Raw genomic sequence first — 18,350 nt, 5'->3', positions numbered from 1 at the left:
TCTGTTCTTTTACATTTGCTGAGAAGTGTTTTACTTCCAATTATGTGGTCAATTTTGGAATAAGTGCGATTTGGTGCTGAGAAGAATGTATATTTTGCTGATTTGGGGTGGAGAGTTCTGTAGATGGCGATTAGGTCTGCTTGGTCCAGAGCTGAGTTCAAGTCCTGGATATCCTTGTTAACCTTCTGTCTCATTGATGTGTCTAATATTGACAGTGGAGTGTTAAATTCTCCCATTATTATTGTGTGGGAGTCTAAGTCTCTTTTTAGGTTTCTAAGGACTTGCTTTATGAATCTGGGTGCTCCCGTATTGGGTGCATATATATTTAGGATAGTTAGCTCTTCTTGTTGAATTGATCCCTTTACCATTATGTAATGGCCTTCTTTGTCTCTTTTGTTCTTTGTTGGTTTAAAGTCTGTTTTATCAGAGACTAGGATTGCCACCCTTGCTTTCTTTTTCTCTCTCTTTCCATTTTCTTGGAAGATCTTCCTCCATCCATTTATTTTGAGCCTATGTGTGTCTCTGCATGTGAAATGGGTCTCCTGAATACAGAACACCAATGGATCTTGACTCTTTATCCAATTTGCCAGTCTGTGTCTTTTCATTGGAGCATACAGTCCATTTAAAGTTCATATGGAACCAAAAAAATAACCCACATAGCCAAGACAATCCTAAGCAAAAAGAACAAAGCTGGAGGCATCACGCTACCTGACTTCAAACTGTACTACAAGGCTACAGTAACTAGAACTGCATGGTACTGGTACCAAAACAAATATATAGACCAATCGAACAGAACAGAAGCCTCAGAAATAACATCACACATCTACAACCATCTGATCTTTGACAAACCTGACAAAAACAAGCAATGGGGAATGAATTCCCTATTTAATAAATGGTGCTGGGAAAACTGGCTAGCCATATGTTGAAAGCTGAAACTGGATCCCTTCTTTACTCCTTATACAAAAATTAATTCATGATGGATTAAACACTTAAATGTTAAGACCTAAAACGATAAAAATGCTAGAAGAAAACCCAGGAAGTATCATTCAGGACATAGGCATGGGCAAAGACTTCATGACTAAAACACCAAAAGCAATGGCAACATAAGCCAAAATCAACAAAAGGGATCTAATTAATTCAAAGAGCTTCTGCACAGCAAAAGAAACTATCATCAGAGTGAACAGGCAGCCTATAGAATGGGAGAAAATGATTGCAATCTACCCATCTGACAAAGGGCTAATATCCAGAATCTACAAAGAACTTAAACAAATTTACAAGAAAAAACAAACAACCCCATCAAAAAGTGGGCAAAGGATATGAACAGACACTTCTCAAAAGAAGACATTTATGCAACCAACAAATGTATGAAAAAATGCTCATCATCACTGGCTGTTAGAGAAATGCAAATCTTGGCCGGGCGCGGTGGCTCAAGCCTGTAATCCCAGCACTTTGGGAGGCCGAGACGGGCGAATCACGAGGTCAGGAGATCGAGACCATCCTGGCTAACATGGTGAAACCCCGTCTCTACTAAAAAAATACAAAAAACTAGCCAGGTGAGGTGGCGGGCGCCTGTAGTCCCAGCTACTCGGGAGGCTGAGGCAGGAGAATGGCGTAAACCCGGGAGGCGGAGCTTGCAGTGAGCTGAGATCTGGCCACTGCACTCCCGCCTGGATGACAGAGCCAGACTCCGTCTCAAAAAAAAAAAAAAAAAAGAGAAATGCAAATCAAAACCACAATGAGATACCATCTCACACCAGTTAGAATGGCGGTCATTAAAATGTCAGGAAACAATAGATGCTGGAGAGGATGTGGAGAAATAGGAACACTTTTACTCTGTTCGTGGGAGTGTAAATTAGAAGACAGTGTGACAATTCCTCAAGGATCTGTAACTGGAAATACCATTTGACCCAGTGATCCCATTACTGGGTATACACCCAAAGGTTTATAAATCATGCTACTATAAAGACACATGCACAAGTATGTTTATTGCGGCACTATTCCCAATAGTAATGTCTTGGATCCAACAAAAATTTCCATCAATGAAAGACTGGATTAAGAAATTGTGGCACATATGCACTACGGAATACTATGCAGCTATAAAAAAGGGTGGGTTCATGTCTTTTGCAGGGACATGGATGAAGGTGGAAATCATCATTCTCTGTGAACTATCACAAGGACAGAAAACCAAACACCGGATGTTCTCACTCATAAGTAGGAGTTGAACAATGCGAACACATGGACACAGGGCAGAGAATATCACACCCCAGGGCCTGTGGGGGGTTGGGGGGCTGTGGGAGAGATAGCATTTGGAGAAATACCTAATGTAAATGACAAGTTGATGGGTGCAGCAAGCCAACATGGCACATGTATACCTATATGACAAATCTGCACATTCTGCACATGTACCATAGAAATTAAAGTATAATTTTTAAAAAAGTAAAGATGAAAAAGAGTCCCAGATTAGTCAGTGAAAAAAAAAGATAACATGTTGTATAATTTTATTTATAAGAAATACCCACAAAGGCAAAGCTATAAGACAAAAAGTGAATTAGTGGTACCTATAGCATGAGTAAGAAGTGTAACAGTAATTATTTATGAAAGATAATATTGAGATGATGAAAGTGTTCTAAAACTGATTCATGGTTTTAATTGTACAACTTGGTAAATTTAATTTAGTCTCAGTTTTAGTCATTTCTGCTCTGATTTTTATTTTTTCTTCTACAAATTTTGAGTTTGGTTTGTTCTTGCTTTTCTAGTTCTTTAAGATGCATTATTAGGCTATCTGTTAGTATTGCTTTTATTGTATTCCATAGGTTTTTGTGTGTTGCATTTCCATTGCCATTTGTATCAATAAAATTTAAATTTTTCTTCTTAATTTCTTTATTGACCTATTGGTCATTCAGGAGCATGTTGTTTAATTTCCATGTATTTGTATAGTTTCCAAAGCTCCACTTGTTATTGAGTTCTAGTTTTATTTCCTTGTAATCAGAAAAATATACTTGATATGATTTGGACTTTTTAAAAATTTGATGGGACAATTTTTGTGGCCTAACATATGGTACATCCTGGAGGTTGTTTCATGTGCTGTTAAAAAGAATGTGAATTCTGCAGCTATTGAATGTAATATTCTGTAAATATCTATTACATTCACTTGGTCTATAATGCAGATTAAGTCCAATGTTTGTTGATTATCTGTCTGGATGATAGGTCCATTACTGAAACTGAAGTTTTGAAGTGTCCTGCTATTATCATATTGCAATATATCTCTCCCTTTAGATATATTAATATTTGCTTATATGTTTGGGTGCTACAATATTCGTCACATGTATGTTTACAATTGTTATATCCTCTTGCTGAATTGACCTCTTTATCATTATATAATATAATGAGTTTCTTTTTCTCTTTTTACAGTTTTTGACTTAAAATCTGTTTTATCTGATATAAATACAGCTATTCTTGTTCTTTTATGGTTTATATTTGCATAAAGTATCTTTTTCTATCCCTTCATTTTAAGTCTATGTTTGTCTTTATAGATTAAGTAAAATGAGTTTCTTGCAGACAGCATACAGTTGAGTCTGGATTGTTATCCATTCAGAAACTATGTTTTTTATTTGAAAAATTTTAAATTTCAATGTTTAATGTTATTGTTGATAAGTAAAGACTTACTATTGTCATTACTTGTCTGGAGGTGGGAGAGAGGTGATGCAGGCACTCCCTTGGTTGCCACCGCTTGTGTCATGCTGGGTCACATCCCAAGTCTACAGCCTCCAAGACCAGTGCAGAACCACACTTAGGCTTGCCCAAGGATCTCAGTCACTAGTTACCTGGTTGCCACTGAAATTTATTTGAGGCCTAAGGCCACTGTAGTTAGCCAGTCATAAAGTGGGCCAGGACTTTAACTCCTCCCACCAGGGCAGTAGATTCACCTCTGGGCCAGAACTGGTTTAAATGCTCTCTCCAGGAGAACCTGTGGAAATCTGTCTGGTGTTGTGTTCCACTGTGACACTATGAGATAGGGCAGCACTGAGTTCCACTGCAAAGTCCCACACTCACTTTTCTCTCCCTCCCTAGGGTGTACAGCTTCTCTCTCTGGGCTGCACTGCCTGGGATTGGGATGGGGGTGTAAGCAACGCAAGACTGTTCTTCTTTCCCTCTTCAATGCTTCTTTTCTCTTTATTATGCTAAAACCAGAAACTCTGATATCTCATTTGATTTTTTACTTCTTATGAAGGTATTTTATGCATGGAAAGTTATTCAGTTTAATGTTCCCATGGGAGAAATGATTGCTAGAGAGTTCTATTTAGCCATCTTGCTCTGCCTCCAATTAGTAAATATAATTTTAAAAATCATTCATTCATGCACTTGAAATGGGTGCATTACGTGATACACAAAATAAGCCCAAGTAGAATTATTTTAAAAACAAATAAAACTGACATGAACATTATTGTACAAGCCTTTTTGTGTATTTACATAAGCAGGTCATTGCTGCATCCTAGGGGAGGCATGTGTTTAGATTTAGTAGATACTGCCAAACAATTTTTAAAGTTTTTATATCAGTTTACACTCCCATTAGCAATATCTAAGAGTCCAAATTGCTCTACATCTTTGCCAAAATTTTGAATTGTTAGACATTTTAATTTTAGCCATTGACAATTTTCTTTATATATTAATGATTTATTAGTTTTGTATCTATATATGTGTTTGAGGTATCTATATTTCACCCATTTTTCTTAGGTCTCATTTTACTTAAGATGTTATTTATGTTTTTTGCTTCTTGGTTTGGGTTTTTTAAATTTATTTACTCATTTGCTAAAAATTTATTGAACATCTATTTTTTGCCAAGCATATACTGATGGGACCTTTTTATTTTTTTGAGATAGGTCTCGCTGTCACTCAGGCTGGAGTGCAGTGGCACAATCGTGGCTCACTGCAGTCTTGGCATCCTGGGCTCAAACAATCTTCCTACCTAAGCCTTCACTGTAGCTGGGACCGCAGGTGTGTACCAACATGCCTGGCTATTTTTTATTTTTTACTTTTTTGTATAGATGGAGGTCTCACTATGTTTCCCAGGCCGACTTCAAACTCCTGGGCTCAAGTGCCCCTCTCACATTGGCCCACCATAGTGTTGGAATCATGGGTGTGAGCCACTGCATCTGGCCAGGGTTTCTTCTTAAAAAATTTTTTTTGTTGATTCATAATAATTGTAAATATCTATGGGATACATGTAATATTTTGATACATGCACAAAATGTGTATTGGTCAAATCAGGATAATTAGGACATCCATCATCTGATAAATAATAAGTATTTATCATTTCTTTGTGTTGGGAACATTCAAAATCTTCTTTTATAGCAATATTGAAATATACAACAAATTACTAGTAGTAGTCACCCTACTGTGTGGTTGAACACTAGAACTAATTCCTTCTATCTAACTGTATTTTGGTACCCATTAATTAACATTTCCCTGCACTCTACCCTTCCCAGCCTGATAATCACTATTCTATTCACTACATGCATGAGATGAGTTTTTTAGTTCCCACATATTAGTGAGAACATGTGATACTCATCTTACTGTGCCTGGCTTATTTCACTTAATGTAATGTTCTGCAGTTCCTCCCCTGTTGTTGCAAATAACAGAATTTCATTCTTTTTATAGCTGAATTATATTCCTTTGTGTGCATGTGTCATATTTTCTTTATCTTTTATTGATGGACATGGGTTGATTCCATATCTTGGGTCTCGTTAATAGTGCTACAATAAACATGAGAATGCAGAGATCTTTTCAATATACAGATATTCTTTCTTTTGGACATGTACCCAGCAGTAGGATTGCTGGACCATATGGTAGTTCTATTTTAAGCTTTTTGAGAAATGTTCATACTGTTTTCCATAGTGGCTGTACTAATTTACATTCCCTTCAACAGGGTATATGAGTTTCCTTTTCTTTGCATCCTTGCCAGCATTTGCTATTTATGTATTTTTTTATAATAGTTATTTTAACTGGGATGAGATTATATCTCATTGTGGTTTTGATTTGCATTTCCCTGATGACTAGAAATATTGAGCATTTTTTTTCATATACCCTGGCCATTCATTCATGTATCTTCTTTTGAGAAATGTGTATTCTTATTTTTTGCTATTTTTTAATCAAATTATGTGGTTTTTTTTCTATTGAGTTGTTTGAGTTTCTTATATATTCTGTTATTACTCCCTTGTCAGATGGATATTTTGAAAATATTTTTCCCATTGTGTAAGTTGTCTCTTTACCCTATTGTTTGTTTTCTTTCCTGTGAAGAAGCTTTTTAGCTTAATGTGTTCCCATTTGTCTACTTTTGCTTTTGTTGCCTGTGTTTTTGAGGGCTTAAAAATAAAATCTTTGCTCAGACCAATGTCCTAAAACCTCTTCCCACTTTTGTCTAGTAGTTTCATAGTTTCAGGTCTTACATTTAAGTCTTTAGTTCCTTTTTATTTGATTTCTGTATATGGTGAGAGATAGGGGTCCAGTTTTATTCTTTCTCATACAAATATCCAGCTTTCCCAGCATCATTTATTGAAGAGTCTGTCCTTTCCCTAATGTATGTTTTTGGTGCCTTTGTTGCAAATGAGTTGGCTGTAAAAGTGTGGATTTATTTCTGGGTTCTCTATTCGGTTCCATTGGTTTGTTGTGTCTATATTTATGACAGTACCATGCAGCTTTGTAGTAAGTACATTTTGTCATCAGGTAGTGTGATGCCTCCAGCTTTGTTCTTTTTGCTCAGGATCATTTTGGCTATTTGGGATCTTTTGTAGTTTCATAAAAGTTTTAGGATACTGTTTTCTGTTTCTGTGAAGAATGTCATTGGTATTTTGATAGAGATTGCATTGAATATGTAGATTTCTTTGGGTCATATAAACATTTTAACAATATTGATTCTTCTAATCCATAAGCATGGAATATCTTTCCATTTTGGGGTTCTCTTCATCTCTTTCATTAGTGTTTTTATAGTTTTTATTGCACAGATCTTTCACTTCTTTGGTTAAATTTATTCCTAGATGTTGTATTATTTTCTTGTAGCTATTGTAAATGGGATTGTTGTCTTGATTTTTTAAAATTGCCTGCTGCTGGTGTACAGAAATGCTACTAATTTATGTATGTTGATTTTGCTTCATGCAACTTTGCTTAATTTGTTTGTTAGTTCTAACAGTTTTTTGTGGAGTCTTTAGGTTCTTCTAAACGTAAGATAATGTCTTCTGTGAACAAAGATATAAATTAGCAACTTTTTTTTCCAATATGTACGTCCTTTATTTCTTTCTCTTGCAGAATTGCTCTGGGTAGGACTTCCAGTACTATGTTGAATATGGTTTTTAAAAATAATTTTCTCTACACTTTATATTATGATAAAACATACATAACATAATATTTACTATTTTACCTATTTTTAAGTCTGCAGTTCAGCAGCATTAAGTACAATTACACTGTTGTGAACCATCATCACCATATATCTCCAGAATATTTTCTTTTTCTTGAACTGAAACTCCATACACATTAAACAATAACTTCCTTTCCTCCCTACCCCAAGTCTCTGAAAACCATGTTTCTGCTTTCTGTCTTTGTGAATGTGACTGCTCTAGATACCTAATTTAAGTAGAATCATACAATATTTGTTCTTTTTTATCTGGCATTTTCACTTAATGTTTTCAAGGTTCAACCTTGTTGTATGTGTCAAAATTGCATTCCTTTTAAAGCTTAAAAATTCCTTTCATTATATATATATTTATATAATACACATTATATATATATGTTATGCATATATGTTATACATATTATATATAATGAAAAATGTTATATATATACACATATATATTACATTTTATTATCCATTCATCCATCAATGGGCTTTTGGGCTGTTTCTAACTTTTGCTTATTGTGAATAATGCTGCTATGAACAAGGGTATACAAATACTTGTTTGAGACCCTGCCTTCAACTTTTTGGGTATATACCCAGAAGTGGAATTGCTGAATTATATGGTAATTCTACGTTTAATGTTTTGAGGAACTGCCATACTGTTTTCCATTATGGCTGTACCATTTTACAATTCTCAGCAATGCACAAGAGTTTCAATTTTCCATGTCTTCATCAACACTTATTTTCTATGTGTGTGTGTATGTTTTCTAATGATAGCTATCCTAATGAATGTAGTATGTAACTGTGGTTTTGAATTGCATTTCCCTAATTAGTGATGTTGAGCATATTTTGACGTCATTACTGGCCACTTGTTTCTCTTCTTTGTAGAAATCTTTATTCCAGTCCTTTGGCCATTTTTGAATTGGTGTGTTTTCCTTTTCTTGGTTATTGATTTGTAGAAGTCTTTTATATATTTTAGATATTAATCTCTTATTATCATATATATGATTTGCAAATATTTTCTCCAAAAAAAATTGTCTCTTAAAGCTGTTGATAGTATTTTTTGATGCATGCAAACTTCTAATTTTGAAAAAGTCCAATTTGTCTGTTTTCTTTTGTTGTCTATGCCTTTGCAGTCATATCTTTTTTGTTTTATGTAACAAAACAGAGCATTTCCCTTGTGGTTTCTGTGAATGCCTGTATGACTCTGAGGACTCTTCATTCTTAAAAGTAGATAAAAATACTTTCTCTTTGTCCTTTCTAATAGTTTAACTGCATAATATATTTAAATAACAATACATTTTATTTTAAATAATGTATCGCATTTTGGAGAGTGCTTAAAAATATTGCAATATACTAACAAGAGGGAAAAGTTTGTAAAACCGTTTATTCCAGTTTTATTTTTCTAAACCTCCAGCCTAAACACAAACATATATATATATAACCAAATTAGAAAGAAAAGGACCAAAATGTCCACGTTGGTGCTCTATGGATTGTGAGGCTTCTAGTGATTTCTGTGGTACTCTAACAATTATCTCACTTTCCAAATTTTCTAAAATGAGCATAAATAGTATTTATTATCTGAAAACTACAAGGAATATTGCAACTACAGAAATAGAAAAGGGAAACTTAGAATGGATGGGACTCATAACTATGGAATCACCAGACTGAGATATGAGTCTCAAAATTTAATTTTGTAAATACTGTAATGATATGTAGTACACAGGAATAAAATAAGTAAAAGGAAAAATTTATCTACAAACTGACAGAATCTAGAAATAAATACAACAGTATGTAAACAGTTTTAATATCTGTGATAGTAACAAATTATTCTTTAAATCTGAAAAATAATAGTCACTTAAAATTTTTAAAAATTGTTCAATTAATAAATGATCCAAATTAGAAATATGAACAAAATAAACCTCGCCAATGATTACTATAGAGAGGAAATTTTAATTACTGCAAAGCATTCCACCCAATGAATGCCTTATCAAATAGTTTAGCCATTTCTTTAATGCTGAGATTTAGATTATTTCCAATTAACTCAAAAGCATCAAGCAAATGTTATGATTTCTAAGAATAAACATAACTTTCCATTTTGACTTTTATATATATGTATATTTCTAAAGGCTATTAAAGCCAGCATTAAGGAGAAGCAGAAAGTCAGTATTGGAACTGGGGTTATTTATAAGCCAGGCAGCTGGTTAATTGAGGTGAATTGTCTGGTGTGTTTACTTGCCACGTAGTTGTATACACCATACTGGTTTTTCATAACAGGTCCTCATTCGCCCCCACTGCCATCGGACTTCCTCCTCCTCTCCTCACAGGAAATGTTTCGAGAATTTTTCAATCTAAAATCGTATAGGTTGTGAAAAATACAGACAAACATAATATAGAATATTTAAATAACTGACACACCACCTAAAGACCATCAATGCTAATTCCTGGTGTTTTTAATCTTTGAAGCGTTTGTTTATCAGCTCTTCCACCATCCATCTCTCCCCTCCCCAGATCCCCGATCTAAAATCAAAAAGATTGATTTAGGATGGGTGGGTGCCTTGTCCTCTCTCATTGTTCAATATTTTAGTTACATTTTCTCTGAGCTCTCTGGAAAGCATAAATGTATAATATCGGTTAAAAGTTGGATGAAATGAACTAATAAACGCAATGGGATTCCAGAAAACTCCACGGGAGATGGGTTAGAGGACGAGGAGGAGGTGGATGAATCAGCCATATTAGAGAGTCTGGGAAGGTGAGCAGAGTTGAAAACTTGATAGATCTAATAATTTACTGGCTCTGGGTTTGTCAGTCACTACACTGCAGCAAATGAGATTAGAGCAGAGTTGTGGGAGGGAAGGAGGTGACGCAGCAATCTGTTTGCACCAAGAAATTTTAGGCAAGTGACAACTGCGTAATCATATTGCGGCACCGTTTTTTTCTTGCAGCAGTAGCTGCTTGCGGAGGAGGTCTGCCCACTGCGGCTCTCTGCAGTCTCTGGCTCTCTCCTGCAGGATCGGTCAGCGCAGCCGTCGCCGCCCTCTGCACCCAGCCCAGGCCGCCACTGCTTCAATCCGGTTCTCAAAGCCTCAGCACCACCTTTTATCCCCGAGGCAGCCTTGATCGTCGTTCCCTCAGTCCGGACGCCACTGCTAGGTCCGACCACCGCCGCTTCTGATATTTCGGTGAGTCTTTTCCTGCAGAGGTTTGGTCTCCCGATCTCTGTGGTAGCCACCTTAGGCGTGTACGGTCCTTTGAAAAAATGGCCGAGTCAGCGAACCACAAGGAGCTGTCAGAATCCAGTCAGCAAGAGGCTGGTAATCAGATAATGGTGGAAGGGCCCGGGGAACATCCGGAGCGCGGTGAAGATGCCGCTGCTGGGCTTGGAGATGATGGGAAGTGCGGTGAAGAAGCCGCAGCTGGGCTCGGGGAAGAAGGGGAAAATGGTGAAGATACTGCGGCTGGGTCCGGGGAAGATGGGAAAAAAGGTGAAGATACTGATAAGGACTCAGACCCAGACCGTCCAAAAGGACTTATCGGTTATGTTTTAGATACAGACTTTGTTGAAAGTCTACCTGTGAAAGTTAAGTACCGTGTGTTAGCCCTTAAAAAGCTTCAAACTAGAGCGGCCAATTTAGAATCCAAATTCCTGAGGGAATTTCATGACATTGAAAGAAAGTTTGCTGAAATGTACCAACCCTTACTGGAAAAAAGACGTCAGATCATCAATGCAATCTATGAACCTACAGAAGAGGAATGTGAATATAAATCAGACTCTGAGGACTATGATGATGAGGAAATGTGTGATGAAGAGATGTATGGTAATGAGGAGGGTATGGTACATGAGTATGTGGATGAGGATGATGGTTATGAGGACTATTATTATGATTATGCTGTTGAGGAGGAGGAGGAGGAGGATGAGGATGAGGATGACATTGAGGCTACTGGAGAAGAGAATAAAGAAGAGGAGGATCCTAAGGGAATTCCTGATTTTTGGCTGACTGTTTTAAAAAACGTTGATACACTCACTCCTTTGATTAAGAAATATGATGAGCCTATTCTGAAGCTCCTGACAGATATTAAAGTTAAGCTTTCAGATCCTGGCGAGCCCCTCAGTTTCACACTAGAATTTCACTTCAAACCCAATGAATATTTCAAAAATGAGTTGTTGACAAAGACCTATGTACTGAAGTCAAAGCTAGCATATTATGATCCCCATCCCTATAGGGGAACTGCGATTGAGTATTCCACAGGCTGTGAGATAGATTGGAATGAAGGAAAGAATGTCACTTTGAAAACCATCAAGAAGAAACAGAAACATCGAATCTGGGGAACGATCCGAACTGTAACTGAAGATTTTCCCAAGGATTCATTTTTCAATTTTTTCTCTCCTCATGGAATCACCTCAAATGGAAGGGATGGAAATGATGATTTTTTACTTGGTCACAATTTACGTACTTACATAATTCCAAGATCAGTATTATTTTTCTCAGGTGATGCACTTGAATCTCAGCAGGAGGGGGTAGTTAGAGAAGTTAATGATGCAATTTATGACAAAATTATTTATGATAATTGGATGGCTGCAATTGAGGAAGTTAAAGCTTGTTGCAAAAACCTTGAGGCATTAGTTGAAGACATTGATCGTTAGAGCAGAGTACATATGGCCCTGAAATTAACTGCCCTAGATATAGTTACTCAAGGTATAAGAAGTCTTGTATTCTGTACTTTTCTTGTAGTGTCAGTTAAAACATACGTTTCAAAAATATAAGAAAAGTTCAAAAACTAATTAATTTGCATTTTAGTAGTAGAATGTTTTAAAGAAACGTACACTGTGGTAAATGATTTAAAACACTAGTATAGTGTTGTGTAGCTTCATCCTTCTGAAGTCTTTTTGTCATGTAGCTATTCATCTGTGGCTATGAAACTATCAGAAATGCTAAGTGAGATCAATATTTGTTTGGAAAAAATCTTGGGAAGCAACCCAAGGGTTTTTGCTGTTGTTTTTCTTTTTCTATTTTTGTTTACTTAGTTCTTTAGCTAGTGGATTTAATTTTGTTGTGCCTGCTTCATTTTGCAATAACAATGCAGTAGAATTTAAAACTCGAATGCTTAAGAGGCCTGCATATAGATAAGAATTTCAGGCAAAACTACATTTATTGTTAATAACGGCTTGTTCATACGCTCTTGTATTTTATGTATCTGTGATAAATAATGAAACTTAGTTATATTGAGGTTACTGTTTATCAGTGAAGTGTTAGTCATAGTATTTTCAAAAGTTTGCACATATTGTTCTGTGTAATTGTGTAAGCCATAATTACAGTGTATAATTCTCTTTTCCTATTAAATCATTCATTGAAAGTGATCACTTTACCATTTTGAAAAGATATTTCATGTTCTTTCACTGCAAAATAAAATGAATAAAAGTTTCAGAGTGTCTCATGTTTAAAAATTGATTTATTTCTTGTTGCAAAAGTAATATGTTCATTGGGGGACATTTGGGCAATACTGAAAAAATTCATTAATTAAACACAAAATCCATATACCACCCACCTACCCCAAAATAAGCACTGTTAATATTTTGATTTATTTTCTACAATTATGTTTGCATATGTTTATACACTCATGCAGATTTACTAAGACCATACTAAAATGTGCAAAGAAAGTATATCTTTCTTAGTGTTTATAATTATGCTGTTCATAATCTCGAGTCTACCTTCACTACACAAGGTTGCAGGGAAACAAAATTCTCAATTCTAATCAATCCAGTAATCTCAGTGCTATTTAATAATTTAAGCACCATTTAGAAATAACAGGCTCCTGTGTGTGTTAGATTGTATTTCATATTTCTTACCTATCCTTCTACAATGTCATCTGGGTATATATGGGATTACATTATTAATTGTGGCTGGAGTGGGAGTGGAGTGCCCTGATTCAGGATAATGGGATGTGATTGATCAGACCCTCGTCCCAGAGCTGACTTTGCCTTTGTTGCATGTAGAAACAGAGGCTGTGCTTCTCCCTCTGGCAGACTCTGAAAAGGTCACATTCATACCTCTAGTACAAGAGAGAACTTCTTGGTCCCCTCCATGCCACGTGGGAACTGAGAGTAACTAGAAAATGCTAACTCTGTCTCGTTATTGCTGCCTACCCACTCTTCCATCCCAGGTGGTTGGATGGATGTGATCTTGCACAAGTATAAACCAAAAGTGGACAGAAGTTCTGTCTGTGACTTATTCTTCCACTATTAAACAAAAGATCTTGGCCCAGAGAGGTAAGTTTATAGCAGTGCCAACTTTTCATATTTCTGTTTCATACCCCTCTACAATCAACTAATGAGGGAATTATGAGCTTTTTCTTTCCTTTTCCTGTCTGGACAGGACTCTCCTCTAATGCTAAATCTTCCTCCCAGAGATGGGGTAGATGTTCCCTGTTTTTCTCTGCAGTTGCAATAGTTGACAGGAAACTATGGGGAAACAGACAACTTACTATTATAAGGAAACTTAAATCAGGAGATACTTTCAATGTATGCCTGGTAAGTATAGACTTATTTTAACACTTTTCAACACCATTAATCTTGACCTCTGTGAAATTATTGACTCTCCCCAGTGCCCTGTCACACACAGAGATTGGGCCACTTTTAATTGTGCCTACTGTTGTGCATTAAAAAGTCAAGGACATGGGTGTATCACTCCTGGTATTTCACAGAGGAGGCTCAGACATTTTGCAGTTTCTCCTATACCTTTCTTTTACCTTCATTAGATAGAATAGTAAAGATGCTTCTGGGTTTGCTCTGAGGGCAAGCCAGACCCCTTTGCTCTAACTGTCATGTCAGAGGCCTCTAGTCAAAGGCAAGGATATACCTATAGGTGAAGAAGTTGGGTTTATTCTTCACTGCAGTGAGAGAGAACATACTTCAGGGAACCATGGAATGTATCAGTAAGTGGGTGTTAGAAAAAACACTGGGTTGTAAGATTTGGTGGTGGGTCCAAGGAAAATAAGGTTTACTCTAGATCGGATGCTGACAGAAAATGCGGGCAATTTTATGGTTGGTAGCTCAATAAATCTTATCCATAGGGAGGGGAGACTAGAACAAGGATAGCCTGGACAGGGTTGGGGAGGTGTTGGTATGTCGTGGGTGACACATTGACCTTGTTTTTGTCTCTGCTTAGACAAAATTAAGTGGTCTTGCTTTGTCTCATTTTATTACAGTTCCAGAGTTACCCTATGGTTTGTATTCTATGAAATAGTTTATGTCCAATAGGAGAATAGCCTGGCCTAGCTGTGAGTGCCAGGCTAGCTTCCTGAGATCAGAAACTGTTCTTTATTTTTCTTTCTCGTTGGCCTTTTCTTAGGGTTACAATTTGAGGCTCTCATCCCTCCCACAGCTTGTTGTGGGAGGGAGGTTCATTCAATTGGTTTTAGACTAGTGTAAAGACAATTTAGGCTTTGAGGATAGGCCACCAGCTTCAGTCCACATACCATACAGTTCTGTACTAGGGTTAAGAACCTATGTGTGACAAAAAAAATCAAGTTTTACCTTAGTTCACTTCATATTTGTCTTAAAAAAAAAAGATCACTATATTGGCCTGGAGAAGTCATAGAGGTGGCTGTTGGGCCTTGTTAGAATTTTGGTATTCCTAGGGAATACACTGAAATACAAATATACAATAAAATTCCATTTTGGGATACGTGATAACTTATAGTTCACAATGATTAGTCTTTGAAGCCAGGTTGCCTGGATTCAAATCCCAATTCTGCAACCTGTTAGTTGGGTGACTTTGTGCAAGTTACTTTATGTATCTCTGTTTTCATATCTGTCAAAATGTAATAATTGTGCATCTACCTCATAAAATTATTAGGAAGAATTAACTAGTTTATGTGCTTAGAAATATGCTTGGCACATAAATGCTATACAGATGTATGTATTTTGTTATTTTTATAACTAAGTTTGTATCTATAAAATACTCAAAATTCTTTTCTGGGAGGGGGACACTGGAGTGCAGTGGTGTGATCATGGCTCACTACAGCCTCGACCTTCCAAGCCCAAGCAATCCTTGCACCTCAGCCTCCTGAGTAGCTGGGACCACAGGCACACACCATTTGGAAGGCAGATATGTATAAATACATGTCTGTACATGTACACAAGACGTGGAGCACATAAAGTGAATATTACTGGTTCTGACACCTACTGAGCAATTTCATGTCACTACTAGTGTAGGTTTATTTGGAAGAAAAAGTAGATAATGTGATTATCTAACAGTAGTTCACTGCCTCTGTAAAATAGAGAACCTGTTAATTTAAACCTTATACAAAAGGTTCTGTACCCCAATTTGAATGTATCACTTGGCCATGAGAAAAAAAGCTATCCTACCTGTTTTATTTGATTAGTGCTGAAATAAAAATTTCACAAAGCAACTTGACGAAAATGGTAAAGGTAACCGTACATTTCTATTAAATGTTATATTCCACTCTTAACTTACTAGTAGGCCCTTTTTTTTTTTTTTTTTTTTTTTTTTTGTGGAGTTTCACTCTTGTTGCCCAGGCTGGAGTGCAAATGGTGCAATCTCAGCTCACTGCAACCTCCGCCTCCCGGATTTAAGTGATTCTCCTGCCTCAACCTACTGAGTAGCTGGAATTACAGGCATGCACCACCATGCCCTGCTAATTTTTGTATTTTTAGTAGAGATGGGGTTTCACCATGTTGGCCAGGCTGGTCTTGAACGCCTGAACTCAGGTGATCTGCCCTCCTCAGCCTCCAAGGTGCTTGGATTACAGGTGTAAGCTACCACGCCTGGCCGGCTCTCTCTCTCTCACATACACATACACTCACGCACAAACACACGCATGCACACACAAACACACAGGACAATATGATCCGAGTCAGAGAAGTTTGTAGAGAGTTTCCCAACAGGTGGAATCAATATCAGTGGTGCTTTGTCACTTAATATTTCTCCATCAGGTTTCAAGGTGAAAAGAGGTAATAAAAAGTGATATTCTGTATGCGTATGCATGCTCGCATCTGTGCACGTATGTCCATATTTCACTGAAGAATGTACTGGCAGTAAGTAGAAATAATATTTAGATAATAATCTTTGTTGTCCAAAATATCACCTAGAATTTGTCAGCAATCTTATGAATAAGGGAAGACTGAATGATTTGTAATGAGTTCTCTTCTCCACTATGATGATGCAATTTTTATTTTATAGCTTAGAGGAATGGAAAAACTTTTCCTTGCCAAGACTTATGTTATCCAATCCAAAGCATTTATGTTTCATGTTCAAGCATTAAAATTGCATACTCTTACTATAACATGATGTTTGTAGAACATTTCAGCATTACGTTCTCAGTAGAGTGAGTTTGGACAGGAATGCTTATCTCCATTCTTCAGATGAGAAATCTGAGATGTAGGCGTTGTAACTTGCCAGTATCATCCAACTAGTAAGGGAGAACTCAGCTCTGATCTTACTGCTTGTGCTCTTTTCACCATACTATGCTGCCTTCTGTGAAACTGAATGATGCTACTAGTTTGCTTAATATTTAAAACTCCCTCTATGCTTATTAAAACTGTGCAAGGCCAGGCGTGGTGGTTCACGCCTGTAATCCCAGCACTTTGGGAGGCCGAGGTGAGTGGATCATCTGAGGTCGGGAGTTCGAGACCAGCTTGACCAACATGAAGAAACTCCATCTCTACTAAAAATACAAAAATTAGCCAGGCGTGGTGGTGCATGCCTGTAATCCTAGCTACTCGGGAGGCTGAGGCAGAAGAATCACTTGAAACCAGGAGGTGGAAGTTGCAGTGAGCCGAGATTGTGCCATTGCACTCCTGCCTGGGCAACAAGAGTGAAACTCCATCTCAAAAAAAGAAAAAAAAAAAACTGCTTAAAACTAGCACATGAATGGATATTAACTTATACTCCTTTGTCAGGTTTATTATCTCATAGACTTAGAACTTTTAACAGCCTAGCTGATGCTTTTTAAGAAAACATCCCAATACAGCTTTAAAATGTGAAAACCTTACAGGAATGGATTAAATCTCATTTTGTCTAAGATATTCTACAGCATAGACTTTGCTAATGTGGCCTATTTTTTCTCACATAATCATAGATTTAATTTAAATTGCTTGCCTTTTTAAAATGTTAATTTTTTTTTCTGGATGATTGTCTCTTTGTGAAATTTGTATATTATGTGACCTGGAACAAACTAATAAATCCCATTTTTCAGCAGTTTCCTCATCTGTACAAGGGAGATAATTAGTAGTGCCTATATATATATGTTATATGATTGTTTTGATGATTTGTTGTAATAATGACTGTCAAGCACAATGCCTGGTACTTAGTAATCCCTAAAACATTAAGTGATTATGACTGTAATTACCATAATCAATTCTTAGGATTGTTATGAGGATAAAATTATAATATGATGTGATACATAGTAGGAATTTAATAAATTATAGCTACTCTTTTATAGGTTTATACCTCTGAAGTGATCACAAACAGAAAGGAATATGAGATGATTGTCACTTCATGTTTTGTAATTTTTTATTTGAAATAATTATAGACTCAGCAGGAGATGAGAAAATAGGACATAGAATCCCATTAGCTTTGTAGATTTATGCTTTCTGACAAATTTTGAAAATTTTCAGCCTTTTTTTCATTGAATTATATTTGCTATTCAACTTTCTTTTTGGAACTCTGATGACATAAATGTTAGATCTTTTGTTATTGTCACAGCTGTTATGATTCTTTTCGTTCTTTCAGTCTATTTTCCTTTGTTGTTCAATTAGGACAATCTATTTATCTGTTTTCAAGTTCACGGATTCTGTCCCGCCATATACATTTTCCTGTGGAACCAATCCAGTGAGATTTTTGTGTTAGTTATTTTATCTTTTTCAGTTTTGTAATTTTCATTTTGTTTATTTTTACAACTTCTATTTCTTTGCTGAGGTGTTATATTATTCATATGTTTC

At 36.3% G+C, this 18,350-nt stretch overlaps 1 protein-coding gene and 1 pseudogene across 1 annotated transcript; both read left to right on the top strand.

Annotated features, from left to right (window-relative positions):
• LOC126945815 (leucine-rich repeat flightless-interacting protein 2-like) overlaps positions 1-10,507 on the top strand; it is a 49,333-nt pseudogene extending 38,826 nt beyond the window's left edge.
• On the top strand, positions 10,241-12,813 carry NAP1L2 (nucleosome assembly protein 1 like 2). The gene has a single exon (XM_050776372.1). It carries the CDS (start codon positions 10,647-10,649, stop codon positions 12,030-12,032), a length of 1,386 nt encoding a protein of 461 aa, XP_050632329.1. The 5' UTR covers positions 10,241-10,646; the 3' UTR covers positions 12,033-12,813.
• Positions 12,814-18,350: the final 5,537 nt, after the last annotated feature.

The sequence above is a fragment of the Macaca thibetana genome, chromosome X (genome assembly GCF_024542745.1).
Source record: "Macaca thibetana thibetana isolate TM-01 chromosome X, ASM2454274v1, whole genome shotgun sequence".
NCBI classification, from domain to species: domain Eukaryota; kingdom Metazoa; phylum Chordata; class Mammalia; order Primates; family Cercopithecidae; genus Macaca; species Macaca thibetana.
This window is presented reverse-complemented; position numbering and strand designations above follow the sequence as displayed.